The sequence below is a fragment of the Macrotis lagotis genome, chromosome 1 (assembly GCF_037893015.1).
Source record: "Macrotis lagotis isolate mMagLag1 chromosome 1, bilby.v1.9.chrom.fasta, whole genome shotgun sequence".
Taxonomy (NCBI): domain Eukaryota; kingdom Metazoa; phylum Chordata; class Mammalia; order Peramelemorphia; family Peramelidae; genus Macrotis; species Macrotis lagotis.
This window is the reverse complement of record NC_133658.1, coordinates 60,635,153-60,655,341: the sequence shown is the minus strand read 5'-3', so window position 1 is coordinate 60,655,341 and position 20,189 is coordinate 60,635,153. Positions and strand designations below refer to the sequence as shown.

General features: G+C 43.7%; 1 protein-coding gene across 2 annotated transcripts in view; it reads left to right on the top strand.

The window, feature by feature from the left end:
• Positions 1-20,189, top strand: part of NECAB2 (N-terminal EF-hand calcium binding protein 2) — a 52,652-nt gene that overhangs the window by 21,922 nt on the left and 10,541 nt on the right. Inside the window, exons 4-9 of one of the 2 annotated variants that reach the window (XM_074202007.1) lie at positions 455-480; positions 848-945; positions 5,625-5,761; positions 7,642-7,760; positions 8,452-8,531; positions 19,520-19,576. In XM_074202007.1, coding sequence (XP_074058108.1) covers positions 455-480; positions 848-945; positions 5,625-5,761; positions 7,642-7,760; positions 8,452-8,531; positions 19,520-19,576 — 517 coding nt within the window. The remainder of the gene's footprint in view (positions 1-454; positions 481-847; positions 946-5,624; positions 5,762-7,641; positions 7,761-8,451; positions 8,532-19,519; positions 19,577-20,189) is intronic. The other variant, XM_074202008.1, reaches the window with a different exon arrangement.

Genomic DNA, 20,189 nt, shown 5'->3' with positions numbered 1-20,189 from the left:
TTCATTAGTTGCTCTAATGGTAGACCGAAAGCAGGGAATATTTTGCCTTTGAATAGGACCCTTCCATTCCATAGAATCATAGACTTGAAGCTGGAAAGAACCTTAGAAAACATTAAATTCAACCCCCTCATTTTGCAGATGAGGAAACTGAGTCACATAGAAGTTTGCTGTTGTTGTTTTGTTTTTAGGTGACTTGTCTAGGGTCACTCGGGGCAAGGATCTATAGTGGTATTTGAATATGAGCCTTCTTGATTCCAAGTCCAGTCCACCATACCATGTTGCCAGCATCCCCCTCCCCTTCATTTGGGATCCATACTTAAGGCTTCAATCCTAGGGGCCTTGAGTTGGATCCTTGAAAATGGAAAATCATTCTCACTGTCACCTCCACCTGGGGTTGGGCAGATGCAAGTCCACTAACTTAACAATTCTCTTTCCTTCTTCCCTCCCTCTGCAGCCATGTGGATACCAAAGAGCTGTGCGGTGGGTGCCCCTAGGGTTAATGGGTGGGGAGGGGGGAAGGATACTACAGGGGAGGATGGGAAAGGGCCAAAGGTATCTTTGGAAAGGGGAATTCTAAACAAAACTAGATAGGATGGCCTTTGAGGGGGCAAGAGGAGGATAAGAATGGAGTTGGAAGATGCAGAAACTTTCCCAAAGTCAATGCTAGCCACATTTATTTTCTCAGTAAGATACCTTTCATTGTTCCCTTTGCCTATACCCCACCCATGAATACCCTCAATCATTTTCCCTAGTTTAGAACTATAACATGGTCTTCTCTGTCAGCCAAATCCAAGAACAGAGTTCTGATGTGCTCTGAACTCCCCTGCCCTTTGCCCCCTTACCCTAGATTATTTCGTGGACCACATGGGAGATTATGAGGATGTCCTAGCCTCTCTGGAGACCCTGAACCACTCTGTCCTGAAGGCCATGGGCTACACAAAGAAGGTGAGTGCAAAGCCAACCTAGGACAGGAGATGCTACTATCAATCAGTCACCAACCATTTATTAAGAGCTTACTTAGTCTCTATCAATCACTCCTCTTAGTGCTGGTGAATTCAGACTGTGGAGGTCATGGTAGTTTGGTTCCCCAGGCCTAGGAAAAAAGAGCCTTTTGAGCCTCAGAGTCAAGAGACAGGAGTTCAAATCTGGCCTCAGACTCTTGACCCTTACTAGCTGTGTGATCTCGGGCAAGTCACTTCATCCTGATTGCCTCTCATCCATGACCATCTCCAGTCATCTTGATTCATATCTGTCCACTGGACCCTGATGACTCTGGAGGAGAAAAGTGAGCCTGGTGATTCAGCACAACCCCCCCCCCCATTCAAATCCAGTTCATGCGGTTGTCATGACATCACCTCCCTGGTGTCAGGGTATTCTTCAAAAATGAAGGACAAGGGCGGCTAGATGGTACAGTGAATAGAGCACCAGCCCTGGAGTCAGGAGTACCTAAGTTCAAATCCAGCCTGAGACACTTAATAATTACCTACCTGTGTGGCCTTGGGCAAGCCACTTAACCCCATTGCATTGCAAAAAAAAAAAAAAAAAAATGAAGGACAAACATTACAGGCAAAGTAGCAAATATTAAGGAGATTGGATTCATCCAGAGAAGCCCTGCTTCATGATGCTTTTGAGGGATTTGGGGAGGGCACAGACTATCTGAGCATTCTCATTCTGGGGTATTCTGGTCCACATTTTTCCACAAATCCTCCCCTACTCCAAGTGTGGGGGCCATTCCCTGGACCTCTTGGTATTGATTTCACAATAACCAGTGCAGCCTTTGTCCTATACTCTGGACATGTGACTTGTCTACCCCCTTCCATGGTCCTTCATGACCTAGGATGATGTTTCATGACATTCTTTGAGTTGGGGTCCTTATCACTGACCATACACTATGGGCTCTTTATGTCCATCATCCACCTGGACAGCCTCCCTCCCTCCTACAGAGCCTTTTTAAGATTCATTCAGAGTTCTACAGTAACCATCCACATAGGGACAACTCAATTCTGTAATGATAACAGCTCACACAATCCTGTGTCATAGGGGGATTATTATAACCATATTGTACAGATAAGGAAACTGAGGCTCAGTTGCAGATAAAATGCCTCAATATGAGTCAGGTCTTTTTCTACTGCAACCATGACAATTATGATATAATAGAAATACCATTTGAGAGGGAGCTATTAGAGAAACTCCAAGGGGATTTGCCTGCCCAAATTGAACATACTACATTGAGAGTGCTGAATTCAAATCCAGTTTCAGACACTTCCTGGTTAGGTGACTCTGGGCAAATTATTTAATCTCACTCTGCCTGCTTCAGTTTCTTCGACCGTGAAATGGAGCTCACAACAGCACCTACTTTCTAGGGTTATTTTGGGTATCAAATGAGATCCTGTTTATAAAACATTTAATGCTATTTTTTCAGCAAAGTTTCTGGCCCTGTGCTTAGGATTGAGGAGAGAGAGAAAAAAGAGAATAGGAAAAAAGAGAGTAGAAAAGAGAGAATCGGGGCGGCTAGGTGGCGCAGTGGATAAAGCACCGGCCCTGGAGTCAGGAGTACCTGGGTTCAAATCTGGTCTCAGACACTTAATAATTACCTAGCCGTGTGGCCTTGGGCAAGCCACTTAACCCCATCTGCCTTGCAAAAACCTAAAAAAAAAAAAAAGAAAGAGAGAGAGAGAGAGAGAGAGAGAGAGAGAATCACTCCTTTTCATTCTGTTTAACATTCATGAAGGACTTTCTTTGTATAAAACCTGCAGGCTCTAGTGATCAGGAAGTCCTAGATTCCAAGCCAGAATTGGGGTCTTAGGAAGAGTTGTCTGGCCACCTTCTATCCACCCTTCTCCATTCTCATATGGGAGAATGAGCTTGTGCACCCCAATCCTATCAGAGGATGCTCCTTGGGGTGGTCCAGCTGGGAGGAAGGGAATTCACAGTGTCTGGCCCAGGCAGTCTCTTCAAGGCTTCTGCCCAGGTGACCCTCCAGAGAAGAGGCTTGTTCTGGGATAGGGAGTACAGAGAGAAAGGGGTGGCGTGGCAAATCTGACCACTGCCTGGTTAATCCTAGGAGCCACCCCCTGCCCCTCAGAGTCTGGAGGAAACAGCTTTATCGGGGACCCAGAAGAAAAGAAAGGAGTTCTCCCAGCCCACAAGACTCCTTCTGCCTCCTTGCCCATCCCCTGTACTCATTTTCTTCCCCCTCCCTATCCCTAAAGAGGCACAACTGCTAGAGACAGAGTGAGGTCCCAAGCATTGATTAACCCGTATTTACTGCATGTCAGACTGGGGACTACAAAAAAGAGAAAAATGTGGTCACCACCCTAAAGGAGCTCCATTCACCATGGAATGACTTGGTGAGGAAAAGGCTAAACCAGAGGGGAGGAACCCTGGGTTCAAATCCCAGTCATTGACCATAAACTGTGGATCATGAGCAAATTAACTCACCCCTTGGAGACTCAGTTTCCTCATCTATAAAACAGGAATAAAAGTGCTTCTACTTCCTACCCCGATGTGAATCAGGTCAGTCAATTAGTATTTATTTAGCACTCATTGTAGGCTGGAGACGCTGCTAAATAATGAGGAAACAAAAAGAAAAGCAGAAAACAAAACCTTACATTCTCTGTTTTCAAGAACTCACAGTTGAATGGGGAACATTCATGCAAACATACAAAAAGACAGACATTGTATAAATGGAGGGTCATCCAAGAGGGCAGCTCGTGGCAGGAAAGGGGGTTCTCCTGAAGGAAGTAGGATTTGAGCTGCGTCTTGAAGGAAGCCAGGACCCAGAAGCAAGGAGACACTCCATATGCCTTCAAGCTGTATTACAATGTGCGTTATTATTATTAGGTCAGTCTGTTGTCCTGGTTTAGCAGTCTGGGGAGAATGGGGTTCATGTGATGTTTCTTTTCTACCACATCAGCACCCTGAGATGCCAAAGGGACCATCTGCCTTATGAGTTGCTCATCATCTGAGGGGGAAGATGAAAACTTGACTGAGGGGGATGCCAATATCTTTATAGGAAGCCTTCAGGCTCATGGATTTGTCCTCAAGGATCTGGATTGTTTTGCTATCCCACCACCCGGGAAGGGGGTGGTTGTCCCTGGGGTTGGGGGGATCTTGCAATTCCAGACCTTTTTACTTTTTTGTTGGGAAGCTAAGTGGTGCAGTGGATAGAGAGCCACACCTAGAGTCAGGAAGACTCATCTTCCTGAGTCCAAATGTGACCTCAGACTCTTGCTAGCTGTGTGACCCTGGGCAAGTCACTTTACCCTGCTTGCCTCATTTTCCTTATCTGTAAAGTGAGCTTGAGATGGAAATAGCAAACCACTTTAATATCTTTGCCAAGAAAACCCCAAATAGGGTCACAGAGTCAGGCATGGTTGAAATGATTGAACAACAATTTACTTGCGCAGTCATAGAGGAACAGATCTCAGGCATTTGGCTTTCATTTGTTAAAAAATTAACTGGGAAGGATAATCAGTGATTATGATTCAGCAAAAAAAAAATAGGAACTTGAAATAATTTTATGAGTATTAATTAATTTTACAAAAAGACAGTCTGACCCACAGCAAATCCTTCCCCTTCATCTCTACAATTACAATGCAATCTCAAACAGTCCATGAAATTGCCTGGCCTAGGGAAGATAGTGCCATTGTTTCTCTTTTTGTCTGTCTTTAGCCACTCTCTCATTATTACTGTCTTTCTGTGTATCTTCCCCCACCCCTTACCCTTTCTGTTTGTTTTTCCCATCTCCCTGCTTCTCTTTGTATTGCTTTGTCCTTTCTCTTGCCTTGATCTTTCCCTGACTGCCTCTTTTTTTGACAGCTCTCTCTTCCCCTGTTCCTTTCCCCACTCTCCCTCTTTCTCTTTCCCTTTCCTTTCTTTTTCTTTTTTCTCTCTCCCTCCCCCTGCCCTTTCCCTAACTCTTCCTTTCTTTCTTCCCATTCCCCCTTTCTCTCCCTTCTTCCTTCCTCCCTCTCTCCTTCCTTCTCCCTCTCCCTTTCTCTTTCTCTTCTCCCCTCCCTCCCTTCTTTGACCTTCCTCTTTCCCATCCTCTCTGTCTCACTCTTTGTCTCTCTGTCTCTGTCTCTCTCACCCTCTCTCACTCTTCTCCCTCTCTCCCTCTCCTCTCCTATTGATAAATATTCACACCTAGCTCCCAGTGTGATTCCCTAAAATCTTTCCCTCTGCTCTTCTACCCAATTGTTTTATGTCTTCCATTGTTTCCCTAGAGTTTAACTATGTCTGGCATACAGTAGGCATTTAATAAATGCCAGTCAACAGACTGAACCAAATCTTCGATTTTAAGACTAAGGATTCCAGGGGGCCTTTTATGACTTGAGCTAAGCAGCACCAGGAGTAGGCAGAGGAGATAAAGAAGGAGGTTCAATTTGGGATACCAGAAATGCTGAAAACAGAATCATCTCATAGAGGTTGCACCCCTCCTTCCAAAAATGTGTTAAGTCTTCAGGGGTGAGTAGAGGGAGGTATTGTGGGAGGGAGATGTAAGCTGCCTCTGCTCATCCTGTATGACCCCTTTCTAATCCCCTCCTCCAACCTTCAAATGACCCCCCCTCACACACATTTTGTATTCCTCATTTCCTTTATTCCCTGCCCTCCTGCCACAGGTCTATGAGGGGGGATCCAACGTGGACCAATTTGTGACACGATTCCTTCTCAAGGAGACAGCCAATCAGATCCAGTCCCTGCTGAGCTCTGTGGAAAGTGCGGTAGAGGCCATTGAGGAACAGACCAGCCAAATTCGGTGAGGGAAACAATGAGGAGTATTCTGTATGAGTCTGTGCATATGTCTGTGTACACAGTAGGTGCTTAATAATTGTACTTCTTGAGCACATAGACATGTACAGTTGTATGGCTGGACTTGAATCAAGAGAACTGGGTTCAAATCCTGCCTTTGGCACTTACTAGTCATGTGACCTTGGGTCAGTTACCTAACCTCCAAAAAACTTAAATCTTGTTCATAAGTCATTTTTCACTCGTGTCCAACTCTCTATGATCCCAGAATCCCCAGTTTCTCTTTTGTTAAAATGATATCAGTATTCTTCCTACTTCCCTTAAACCTGCAAGGATTACAGAAATATGCTATTATTGCTCTAACATCCATAGAGGAGCAGAGATGGTAGAGGAGAAAAGAGCCAGACTTTGAAAGAAACTCAGTTCAAATCTATAGCTACTTACTAGCTGTGTGACCTTGGATAACTCATTTCCCCACTCTGGGTCTCAGTTTTTTTATCTATAAAATGGTACATTTTGTGGGACTCAAATAAACAGGATATGTGAAGTACTTGCAAATCTTAAAGCATTATGTACATGTCAGCAGATGTCTGGGAACCTCTCTGCAGACTGGGTGCCTATACTTGTCTGTGGCTAAGCATTTATTAAGTCCCTACTATGTAGCTAGAACAACTAGCAAAATGAATAGAGCCCTGAATTCAAATCCAACCTCAGACTCTTTCTAGCTGTGTGACCTTGAGCAAGTCACTTGACCCTCATAGTCTCAGTTTCCTCATCTGTAAAATGAGATGGAGAAGGAAATGATAAGCCACTCTAGTATCAATGCCAAGAAAACCCCAAATGGGGTCAAACATGACTGAACAACAGCAACAGCATGTATCTGGTACAGTACTGAGAGCTATATCTGCTTTCAAGGAACCCACAGACCAATGGGGAGGAATGTGTATATATTGGATTCATTGTATGTCTGTGTTTTCATATAGAAAAGGAAGTAGGGACCAAAATTCCTCAGGTTTGACTTTGCTGAAGTTCAATATTATGGAGGGTGGTTGGGGGAGCACTGGCCCTGTCTCCAGTAAGGAAACCCAATTCTGATCCTATTCTTGGACTAGAAAACTCTCAAACCAGCTGATTGAGATTGAAGAAATGGGAGAGATTAGGCATCCAGAACTGAGCCCAGGACTTAGCAGGGAATGAAGCATTGCTTCCTTTCACTCTCTCCCCCACACTCCCCCCCCAAACCAAGGTTCATAATTCCCCTCAGACATGGAGATAGAGGTGGGGATCAAAAACAGTGTGGGCCTCAGGGACCATGTTAGAGTGGGCCAGTAAGGGAGAGAAGCCATCAACTTTGCCAGGATTCTTGGATAATAATCATCATATGAGTTGATTATGGATGGAGAACATTGAGATTTTGCATCCATTATCTTATTTCATCCTCCTAATAAGTCTATGAGTTAGGTACTGTAGGTCATATTGTCCCCAATTTACAGATAAGGGAGCTGTGTTTCAGAGACATTGAATGACTAGCCTAGCCCAGAGTCACGTAGTTGCTACATATCTGAAGCATCATTTGAACCCAGGTCTTCCCAACACCAGGGCTGGTGCTCCAAGTATGCATAGAGAAACTGGAATATAGGTGACAAATTACCTGGAAACCCATATGATGAGTGAACCTGGAGCTGCATCTTTTGAAGGGAGGGAATGGCATGTCTCCTCTTGGAGTCACTGAAGAAAATCTAGCTTTTCCAGTGTGGGAAAGGAGACTAATGCGGCATCCAATCCCTGACCTTCAAAAAATGAGACCATTGTAGAAGCAGCCTCATGGGTCAAGAATCTGGGCTTCCCCTGAAGTCACCATTTATTTTTTTGTACCTGTTTACTCTACAGACAGAATCCCGGTAAGCCCAGTCAAACTGTAGCAGATGGGTGGTATGGTAACCCGGCTCCCCGCTATACCCCCAATCACAGGCTCTCATCGGCAGAACCAGGGAAGAGCTTTACATCTGGTGAGTGGAACCTGGCAGGAGGGAAGTGATCGCTAAGAGCCCCCTGGAGGGTCGCTCCATTATGGGAGGAACCTGGATTGTCTCACTGATGGGGCTCACACCATGAGACTGAGACTAAATGTGAAGGTGGGAGTCTTGGGGGTTCGAGGGGATTGGGGAAGCTCTCATCTAGTACACATCCATCCTGGAGCAGAATTCTGAAATGGATATTCCCAAGACTTGGAGGAGGAGGCATCACCAGCATTCAGAAGGTGGCAGATTAATCCACCAATAAGCATTTATTATGCACTAACTCAATGTGCTAAGTGTTGGAGGTACCTATAAGGCAATGTCCCTGCCCTCAAAGAACTGACATTCTTATAGGGTCAACGTCTATGTATATGCAGGATATATGCAGTGTACATGGAAGGAAATTTTAAAGAGAAGCTACCAATAGTGAGGGGGATCTGGACAGGCCTCCTGCGGGAAGTAGGGTTGGGGAGCCAGGGAAGAGAGGAGGCAAAGGTAATGAAGGGGAGCACTCAGGCATGGGAAACAACCTCTGCTGCTGCTTGTCTGGAGAGATGCCTCCCTCCAGGTCTGGTCTGGGCTCGCTCCCCTTAGCTCACCTCAGCATCTCATCTTCTATACTACCATTTGTGACTCCCCAGTCCTGAGGTTCTCTTATGAACTCTTTGGCTTTCCCCCTCAGGTTCCCCAGACACCAAGGAGGAGGGGCTGGAAGCCCAGATCAGCCGCTTAGCTGAGCTGATAGAGAGGCTGGAGAATAAGGTAAGGAAGGGCTGATGTTGGGTCCTCAGCCTCCCCTTCCCCCACCTTCCAGCTCTAGTCCCTAGCCCTCCTCTGGGACCTAGTGGTGATATTACTATGGAGACCCCGGCCCTATAGAGGACCTGATCTCACAGTCATTAAATCTATAGATTTGGAAATTCAACTTTCAGGGGTATATTTGTCACCACCTCCCCCCACCCAAAGAATTAAAATTCCAGTTAAGATGAGCCTTAACCATGGGATGGTTGGAGCCTTGATAATTCATGGTCTGAAATCCCACTTTCAAGCTATGAGGATGTTAACAGAAAGATGTGTGAATTATTAAAAAAAAAATAACTCAGTATTAAAAAAGCAGACTGGTAAGAAATAATAATGCAAGCAGCCACCCTAGCCCCAGGCTGGTCCTGGGTACTCCTCACTCTTCCTCTCTCCCTTCCCCTTTCTCCCCTCTCTCTGAACATTTGTTCTAGGCTGGTGTGGAAGGGATATCTGCAACAGACCCCACCCAGGTCCCTCCAACTCTGAGCCCTGACATTTTCTGATGAAAGCCCCAGCTGGGTCCTGGAAAGATGTTGTTCCTTTTTAAGGGCATCTCTCTACTCCTTTGGGGAAGCCTCTAGGTGGAGGCAGAATGTCATGTCCCCTCTTTGCCCATTGTGGGGGAGGGAAGGAGGAAAAGAAAGGTGGAGAGGAAACCCAGAGCATCCCTGCAGTAGACTTTCATTTGGAAGAAGAAAAGTCTTCCTGTCCTCTGACTAGGGGTGTCAGACACACAGTGATCTCTCTGGCTATAACTGCACAGGGAGCCAATCTGTTCCAATGTTTGACTTTGATGTGAATGGATCTTTGGAATGGGAAAGGGAGATGGTTGAGAAAAGGAATGAGGAGAGAAGGAGAGAGAGGGTGAGCAGAGAGGGAGGGAGAAGAGACAGACAGACAGAGATGAGAGAGAGAATGAGAAGGGGAGAAAGAGAAAGGAGGAGAGAGGTTGAGAGAGAAGAAAGGAGAGAAAGAGGGGAGAGAAGAGAGAGAACAAAGGAGAAGAGAGGAGAGAGAGACAGAGAAAGGAGGGGAGAGAGGAGGAGGAGGAGAAAGAAAGAAAGGAGAAGAGAAGGAAAAAAGAGAGGAGAGAGCAAAAGGAAGAGAGAGAGAAGAAGAAGAAGAAGGAGAAGAAGAAGAAGAAGAAGAAGAAGAAGGAGGAGGAGGAGGAGGAGGAGGAGGAGGAGGAGGAAAAAGAAGGGGAGAAAGAGGAGGAGAGTTTAAGAAAAAGGAAAGGAGAGAGAAAGGAAGATAGATGGAGAACAAAGAATAGAGGAGAGAGGGAAAGAGGAGGAGAGGGAGAGAGAAACAAAGGAGAAAAGAAGGGAGAGAGAAAGGAGGAAAGAGGAGGAAGAGAAACAGGAGAGGGGGCAGAGAGAACAAAGGAGAAGAGAGGAGAGAGAGATTGAGAGACAGGAGAGGAGAGAGAAAAGGAGAAGAAAGGAGAGAGATTGAAAGAGAGAAAAGGTGGGGAGAGAGGAGAGAGAAAACGGGGAGAGAGAGAGAGAGAGAGAGAGAGAGAGAGAGAGAGAGAGAGAGAGAGAGAGAGAGAGGGAGGAGAGAGGAAGCCCGTTTTTCAGTCAAATTGTAAATGTCATCAATGCTGTCCTCCTGTGGGGCCTTAAACAAACCTAGGGGAATTGGGGAGAAAGCCATCTGGACAAAGTGTGAGATTGAAGGTGACATAAAGGGGGTTCAGCCCCATGCTCTGAGTCCTGAAGTACTCCACCCCAACCTTGTATTGTCAGTAATGGGGCTCCTGCCCCTGCCTCAGGGTAATGGGACCTATTGGGGGAGTCACTTCTAGGTAACTGCCAACAGAAACCAAGCCCTAGAAACTGCCATTTATTCCAAAGCAACCATTGATCTAACCTGCTCCCCCCAACATCCCCTAATGAGATAGCCAGGACAGGAATGCACTATTGATTTTCCTTTCGATGGAGGGGGAAACTCAGAGATTAAGAGGCTTATTGTTTCCCATGCAGTGAGTTGGGGCAGGGCTTAGGGCAGGAACTCAGTGGTTCTATCTCTGAAACTCAAATGAGGCAACTAGGTAAATTTAATAGGTGAATAGGACACTAGACACTCAGGAAGACATGAGTTCAAATTCTACCTTGTATACTTTCTAGCTGCATGACATAATTGAAAGTAAGTTCACCTCTGCTTGCCTCTGTTTCCTTATCTGTAAAATAGAGTTCATATTAGTACTTCCCTCCCAGAGTTGTTGTTAAGATATTTGCAATGTGTTTTACAAACCTTTAAGCCCTATACAAATGCTAGCTATCATTATTTCCATTTCTGTGGCACTTAGGATTTACAAAATACTTTCCTTTCAAAGACCATCTGATGTAGGTGTTATTATTTCTACTTTGCTGATGAGAAAAACTGAGGTTGAAGTAAAGGGACAGCATCATAGATTTAGAATTGGAGAGAGCATGTGATCCAGTTTCTTCATTTTATAGAAGATGAAATTGAGACCCAGAGAGGGAGGTACACATGTTCAAGGTCAGACAGGTAATTAGTAGCAGACCCAGGATTTTCCCAGTTTTCCTAAATCCTTGTCCAGGACTTTTTCCCCCACTGGACCAGCCAAGAGCCAAGGAGAAAACCCTTATGTCTATTTCTAGATACAGCCATATGAGATGCTGAGTTATTGGCATTCTATCATGATTAATGATTGATTAAGAGTGCCAGTCTGGACCAATCAGTAAGCAGATACTGTGATTACTTTTTGTGGGGAGGGAGAGAACTGAGCCTTGAGCCCTGAAAATCATCTCTTGGAACCATGCAGGAGGTCCTTGGGAAGTCACAGATTTATAGATAAAGAGAACCTTCCAGTTTGGTCATTTTTCGGTTGTATTCGACTCTCTGTGACCCCATTTGGGGTTTTCTTGGCAGAGATACTGGAGTGGTTTATCATTCTCTTCCCCAGCTCATTTGACAGATGAAGAAACTGAGATAAACAGGGTGAAGTGATTTGCCCTAGGAAATACAATGTATTTTACTGAAGCAAATAGTAGTTAAGTGACTTGCTCAGGGTCACACAGCAAGGCAGGATTTAGAACTCAGCTCTTCCTGTATTGTTTTATGCACTTCCCCTCCTCATTGCCCCCTGCCCCTTAGATCATGATTAGATCTGCAGCTTAAAAAGCAAAGATGTCACAAGCCAGATGTGGAGGGTGGTGTTCATACAAAGTGAAAGTCTGTTAAAGGTCTGTGGATGGTCCGGGACTGTGAGGGACCAGCCGGTGGGTGGATGGATGGATGGGTGGGTGGGGGCAGCCTGGAGTCAGAGGAGGCCAGAGCCAGAGCCGGCCCTACATCCCTGGCCTCAGCAGGAGGTGCTCAGCAGGACCAGAGAGCCCAGGTTGTCATAACAACTTGGGGCAGCTCAGGAGGGAGGCTCTTCGAATCTATTATTAGAACGCTGGTCGTCCTAACAACCAGAGTTCTTCAGAGATGACAGGCTCACGGGCTGAGCTTCCTCATTATCTTTGATTTGTTTTCCTTCCCTTGTCCCCTCCACTCCCCACTCCCCAGTGAAGGGCGGGTCTAGCTGTCAGGCTAGCCTGTGACTGGTTAGGGCAGCAGCAGGACCCCCACAGAACCCAGTCCCCACACCCAACCTCTGACCTGGCCTCACCATCATCACCATCACTAACATTTTACTTGAAAGTTTGCAAAGCACAACAACCCTAAGATATAGGTCCTATTGTTATCTCCATTTTGCAGATGAGGAAACCGAGGCAGACAGCAGTTAAGTTCCTCAACCAGTGTCACATACTTAGTAAGTGTCCAAGGCAGGATTTGAACTCAGATTTTCTTCTGATCATTGCCTCCCCCAATCTTCCCTTCCTTCTGTTAGCTCCCCCCTGATTTTGATATTCCAATCCCTTTTAGATTTCTATATCCAATTGAGTGTGTATATCCTCTCTTTGAGCCAATTCTGATGAAAGTAAGGTTTAAGCTTTGCCTGCTGCTCCCCATTGTTCCCTCCATTATAATAACTCTTTCATCCCTTTTTATGTAAGATTACCCCCATTTTATCCCCCCTTCTATTTCTTCCAGGGCAGTCTTCTTTCTCACCCCTTTATTTTGTTTTATGGGAGTTTCATCCCATCAAAGTCACCTTATATCTGCATCCTCTCTATATACTCCTTCTAATTGCCTTTTATAGTAATAAAATTCTTGTTACAAATATCATCTTACTATATAGAAATATAAACAGTCTTCCTTATTGAATCTCTTAGGGTTTCTCTTGTTTCCTTTTTATCTTTTTATGTTTCCCTTGAGTCTTGTATTTGGAGATAAAATTTTTTATTTAGTTCTGGTCTTTTAATTAAGAATGTCTGAGGGTTCTCCATTTCGTTAAATATCCATTTTCCTCCCTGAATTATTGGATTCAGTTTGAATTCTGATTTTCTTGACAAGACCTTGGGTTCTGCCCACTCCTAGATGTCTCCTCGTTTCTTTAAACCAGACTCCCAGAAGGTAGCACTTCAGAGCTGCCTCTGGGCAGAGAAATAATTGCCCTGCTCCCCTCCCTCCAGCTTCCCCTCGTGCCCTGAGAAGACCACAGACCCACCATTCAGCCCAAACCCCTGCCTTCTATCTGGAACAGCCCTTCATAGCTCTGGCTGGCTGTCATAGTCCTTTTCTTTGCCTGCCCCTTTAGGGGACTACAACACAGTTCTGGAGCGGCATCAACAACAGAAATGGCTGAAACATAGGCAGAGGCCCCTGAGCAGCTTCTCATTGTGATCTTGGCTAAGTCACAATATCTGGGGCTTCAGATCCATTATTTTATCATCTCTTTCAATTTGGCAGTTCTCTAAAGAAAGACAACACAGATCCCTGAGGGAAGAAGAGTCTAGCTTTTAGCAATAATGGGGGGGGGGGGGTAAGGGGGTATAGGAGTTTTGTCCAGAAGGGAAGACAGAAGATAAGGTCATGGACTGGGCACTGGTTCGCCTTTCCTCAGCCTCTCAGATTGTGTTGATTTTATAAAGATTAAATTTTATTAGATCACTGAAAGTTCTAATTTGGCCTCTTAAAGCCTGAATTTTGGCTGCTCCAAAGCACTCTCTCCTAATTTATGTCATTGCTCTTACAAGATTAAGTGCCCTAATAACGTTATTTTGCCTCACACTGTATTTTCTTTTCTTTTCTCACATTGTATTTTCACAAAATCAGCTAACAGGGTTCGGTAGTGTTTGCCTGTCTACATATGAAGATAATTAATAATCCCAATGGCTATAGAACTCAGAGATCTTGTGGTCCAACCCCTAGGTTTTTCAGGTGAAGAATCTGAGGCACAGGAAGGACAAGTAACAACTCATCTGTTGCCCTGGCAAACTCATTGCTTGGGATGTTGAAGATAAAAAGAGAGCAATGGGGTTGAGGTGCTTTGGGATCCTAGATGATGGAGTCAAGACTTTAGTCCCCTGATTCCAAAGTCAACATTTATCCTATTGAAATAATGTAACACTTCATTCAAGGCACATATCTTTTTCCCCCTCTTTCTTTGCATCCATTCATAAATTTTAAAAAATCATTTATTTTTAACATTATTTTCTTTTTAAATTGAGTTTCCAATTCTCTCCCTTCCTCCCACTATTATACATGAAAACATGCCAAATATATTTTCATATTAGCCATATTTCCAAAAAACCAAGAAAAAATAAAATGAGAAAAATCATACTTCAATCTTCATTCACAGTTCATCAATTCTTTTACCATCATAAGCCCTTAAGAATTGTCTCAGAGAAACCAAGTCTTTCCTAGTTGATCATCATTACGACATTTCTGTTACTCGTGTCAATTGACTTCACTTTGGATCAGTTCATATAGATCTTATGGATTTTCTGAGACCATCCCCCTTGTCATTTCCCACAGCACAGTAATACTCCATCACTGTCCAATGCAAGGTACACATTTTGATGGTGATGGGGTGGGGTAGGGAAGAGTAAGAGAAGCACATTTGGTAGTGGAAAATGCCAGTTTTGATGAAAATGACATTGATAAGTTCTGTCAACATACACGATCAGATAAAAGGGTCATCACTAATCAACTTGAGAAAAGAGAGGGAAGAAAAGGAAGGATAGGAAGGATTGAAGGAAGACAGCCAAACAGGCAAATATAGAAAGAAAGAAATGAGGGAATGGAGGGAGGGAGGGAGGGAGGGAGGGAGAGAGAGAGAGAGAGAGAGAGAGAGAGAGAGAGAGAGAGAGAGAGAGAGAGAGCTGAGCTTGACTTGTAATCAGAGAAATCATTATGACCTAACTGTACTTCAGGAAGTCTACCTAAAGTAGGTGTTACTTGGGTTCTGCTCTAAAGGTGAAGAAAGGGGTGGGGTAGGAAAGGGAGAGGGTCATATTAAGTAAAAGAGATATAGTGAATAAAAGCATTCAGGTGGAGGTGTTTAAGAATAAGAACACCAATCTGGCTAGAATAGAAAGCTTTTATAGGGGAATAATGGAAATTGAGACAGGAGAAACAGGACACCGTATTGGGAAGTCCTTGAATGCCATACTGGATTTGGTCTTTATCCTACAAGAAATTGAAAGGCTTGAGAAGCAGCATGATAAAATGGATAACAGGCTATCCTCCGAGTTGAGAAGACATGGGTTCAAATCCTGATTGATACTTTCTTGGCTTTGTGACCCTCTTAGCGCATTAAAAATTCAATAAGACTACAAATTGTGGAGAACATGCAGAATTGTATCCCTTCACCCTTCTCCAATAAAAATCCTAGATCAATAAAGCTTTGAAGATGCAAAAAAAAAAAATCCTGCCTTCAAGAAGTTTACAATTTGTAGGAGAGACAACATACAAACAAATGTTTACAAAAACTATGGGCAGGATCAATTTTATTGTTGTTCAGCTGTATTCAATTCTTCAGACCCCATTTGGGGGTTTTCTTGGCAGAGATCATGGAATGGTTTGTCATTTCCTTCTCCAGATCATTTTATAGATTAGAGAACTGAAGCAAACAGGGTGAAGTGACTTGTCCAGGGTCACCCACTTAATAAGTATCAGGGGTCCTGATTCCAGTTCTGGTGCACTATTCACTGCACAACCTAGCTACCCTAGAGATAGGATAAATTGGGAGAAAATTAATAGAAGGAAGGTTTTGGAAAAAAAGGGATTGGGAAAGACTTGCAGGAAAAGTTGGGAATTTCAAATCATTAAAGGAAGCCTGGTAAGTCAATAGATAGATTTGAGAAGGGAAGACATTTTAAGCACAAGAGACAGTGGAGAAAATGTCCAGATTCAGATTCAGGAAAAACAGAATAGACAAGAAAAAAATGGTGAGCCAAAGAATGATATAGAATGAATGAGTGGCCTATTGGAAGTGAGACTTTAGGATGAATAAATAAATTGACAGTTTTTAGGTTGGATTGGAGGACGTGAGACTCTCAGGCAAAGGAAACCAGTTACTACCATTCAAGAATCTCTCTGAATGCTGAGGATGGCTCAGCTCCTTCAATACTAAATAGGGGGTTGTTGGGTCCCTCAGAATAAGAATAACTGATAACTATAATACCAAGCATTTATATGACACTATGAGGTTTGCGAAACACTTTTACAAATATTATCTTATTTGATCCTCACAACAACCCTGACAGAAAGGCATTCTTATTATCCCCAATTTACAGATAATTACTGAGCCAGGGGAAAAAAAAGGTTAAATGACAGTTAACTTATTGATACTGGATTTGAACTCAAGTCTTCTTGACTCCCAAGTATGGTGCTTTATCTACTTCACCATCAAAAATACTTATACCCTCACCAAGGCTGAGTTCTGCCCTTTCCTTGAGTTCTGGAGAGTGATGAGCAGAACCAGAAATAAGCAAAGCCTCCAATGACTTCTTTGGATGGAAGGCAGTGTCTTCCCCAGAAAAAACAGAAGAGGTTGAAACTGAAGTCTCTTGATGTTCCAGAGGGATCCTTTCTCTATATTTTTAAACCCAGAGCAAAAGAAATCCTGAATGAAGGTTTGGTGGAGTCATCCCTCTCAATTAGACTGTGCTCTTCTTTGAATGTATGTCTGTCTCCATTCTCCCCTTTCTTTCTTGGACTCACATTTTTCCCTATCTCTTGTACTTTTGTATTTCATTTCTTTGACTCTTTGTCTCTATCCCTCTACCTTTCTGTCTCAGTCTTTGTCTCTCTGTCTCTCTGTCTCTCTGTCTCTCTGTCTCTCTCTCTCTCTCTCTCTCTCTCTCTCTCTCTCTCTCTCTCTCTGCCTTTCTGTCACTATCTCTACCACTATGTGTGTCTCTCTTGGCTCTCAATCACTGTTTCTATCTCTCTGTCCTGTCACTATCTTTGTTCTCTCTTTGTCTCTTGGTTTCTCTTCTCTCTCTCTGTCTGTCTGTTTGTCTGTCTGCCTCTGTTCCTCTCTGTCTCTTCTCTCTCCCTCTCTCTCTCTCTGACTCTGTCTCTCATTCTCTCTTTTTCTCATTTCCTCTCACTCCTCATCTCTAACTCACTCTGTCTCATTCTCTTTCTGTCTCTTTCATTCTCTCTTACTCTCATTCTCTCTGTCTCTGTCTTTGTGTCTCTCATTCTGTCTCTGTCTCTGTCTCTCTCTCTTTCTCTCTCTCCCTTTAATGTCCACCAATATCATGTGACATAGGGGGAAAGAAATCTGGCCTAGAGATTGGAATCCTGACTGCCACTGAATTGCTTTGTGACTAAGGGTAAAGCTATCTCAGCCTCAGTTTTCCCATCTGTAATATAGGAATGATAGCATTTGTTCTACCTACTTAGGATCACAAGTTGAGTTAAAAAGGACCATACCAGCCATCTAGACAAACTCCCTGCCTTTTATTTTACAGATGAGAAAAACGAGACACAGGTTTGCCATAAAGAAAGCACTTTGTAAAGGTATAGCACCTTGGTCATGTTAACAGTAGGTAAACTGATTTCAAAGCCTAACCTGATGAATGAGGATGGCATCTGCCAGCTAGGGCAGCCTACCTGCCTCTCAGCACTTCCACCTCTATCTGGATCTTCAGGTGAATTGTCCCTGGGGAGGCCTGGGTCCCTTCTAATAGGACCACACTGCAGGATTACATAGCCAGGACTGAGTACTGTCTTTCCCCCTCTCCGGTTGAGGTGCCAAGGTACCATGGTTTTAATTTAAATGAGAATATGCTCAGAAGACATTAGAGAAATGCCAATTGTGATCATTATTTTTATGCTCTTACCTTACTTTTCTGCCCCTTCCTAACCATTAACTTAAAATTACAAATTAATTAAAGAGGCCTGGCTTCCCTCCCTGGTTCTACCCTTTATTTCCTCTGTGACTTTGAAAACATTTTACCTTTACAGTTTTACCCTATAAAATAATGGGGGTGGACTAAATGACCTCCAAGATCCCTTCTTGACTTGACATTCTGTGTTCTAAGAATTATTGCAGCTCTAACATGAGAGATTTATATCTAAGAGAAAGGAAATTAGGCACCTACTCTACTTAACAAATATCTCATTTGATTCTCACAAATAATTTTAGAAGGAGGTGCTATCTTTATCAGTTGAAGAAACTGAGGCAGAGTTTGTTAATCAATTTGCCCAAGGTCAGATAGCTGGTAAATGCCTGAGATTCGAACCCTAATCCAATATTGTCTTCCCCTTCTTTGTTGCATGGGACCTCCCAGCTCTGACATTTCACTTTCTAAGGGCCTTTTCAGCTCTCATGCTATGATCTAAGGATCCTGGCAGCTCTGATGCCCACTAATTTGAGGACCTTTCTCAGCTCTGACATTTTGTTGTAAGGGCCTTTTCTCAGCTCTGACATTCTGTGATCTGTCTATCCATGAGGACATGACACACACCATCTGCTCCTGGCCATCTCCCTCCAGGCCTGGGGAGCACACACACACACACACACACACACACACACACACACACACACACACACAAACACACACACACTCACACATTCACACTTTTGTTCTGATGAGCAGGGCGGGTCACCCCAGCAGTCAGATTCCTGATTTAATCTGACTGTCAGACTCAAGGGTGAACATCTGTTCCTTTGGCTGAACCCCTGGGCTTTTGACTAAGGTGGGAGGGAGACAGGTGAAGGCCAAAGGGGTCCACAGGAAGAGCAGAGCCAGAGCTCAGGGACAGCTAACACCAACAGGATGCCTATAGTTCATATATTGGAAATAGGGATCCATTTCAAGACCTAGAATCTCCTCATCTGGATGCATGGTTAAGTCTCCTGAGTCTGGAAGGTGCTTCATTTCTGCCTTTGTAAGCTCAATACCTAGTCTAATGTCTGGATCATAATAAATATTGAAAAAATACTCAATGATTAATTGATTGATCAGAGGCTCATGTTTCCAGATTGAGGTAACCAGAGAAGGGAAACAATAAAACATTGATCAGTTTAGTTGACTTTCCCAGTGATTCCTCCAACAACATATCATCTATGAAATGGGCACTTTGGGAAAGGAGGTTTCTGGTATACAAAGGTTAATATTTTCTCACTGAGGACCAGTCCCTTCAGGCTTAGTCCCCTGTATAACTCTGGAAATATTAACCCAAAAGACCTCCCCACATAGGACTGAACTTCCAAGGTGGTGAGCAGTCCCAACAGAAAAGTTAAAAAAAAAAAAAAAGAGAACCTGAGTTCAAATCCCAGCTCTGCCTCTTATTAAGTGTATGACTCAGGCAAGGCAAGGTATCTCACTCATTGAGGTCTCTAAAGGGAAGACACCATCAATCTCACAGGCTTTGTGGTGAAGACTCAAAAAGATAATGGGTACAAAATGCTTTGTAAGCCTTCACTGGGTCTCCTGGATGATATGCTTCATGTTGGCAGAGATCATGTCTTATTTCCATTTTGAATCTCTTGCAGTAGCCTCTGATGCTGGGATTTGCACCCACTGCATGCTTAATATGTGCTGAACTGACTCCTGTTTTATTCATTGTAGACCCTGTGGTTTGATCTGCATCAACGTCTCTCAGATGGAAATAGTACGGCTTGCACCGTGAGTACCTATCCTCCACCAGATTTTCCCTATCTGCTTCCCCATAGCCCATGGCCAACAGGAATTCTCAGCACAGGGTAGAGAATTTTTCTGAAGTTGAGGACCTTATAAAATGAACACCAGTAGTTGTTAGAAGACTGAAATTTGCTGTTTGATTCAGTGAATACAAGATACCCTGAGGTACAAATGGCACCCAAGGACTGGAAAAGATTTCTTGAAGCTCCAGCAAAGGAGAAATACAGTCACAGATCCTGTATAGAATAAGGGAGGGGCAAACATCACATTGAGGAGGGGTATACATAAGGTTTAGAGCACTCCATGGTCACTTAACCTGGAGTCCATCAATGTATTTTGAATACATATTGCATAACTGAATTTTAATAGAATTGCCTTCCTTTTGTAATTATAGGTATTTTATGTTATTCATTTAAAGCATTATTCTGAGAATGGGACCATAATTCAAACAAGGTAAAGAATTCTTGGGCCAGTCCAGCTCTCTCATTTTATAGATGAGGAAACTGAGGCCCAGAGAGATTAAATCATTTTTCTGAAGTAACACAGAGAATAAGGAACAAAGTCATGGTTTGAAACTCATGTCCTCAGGAGTCAGCAA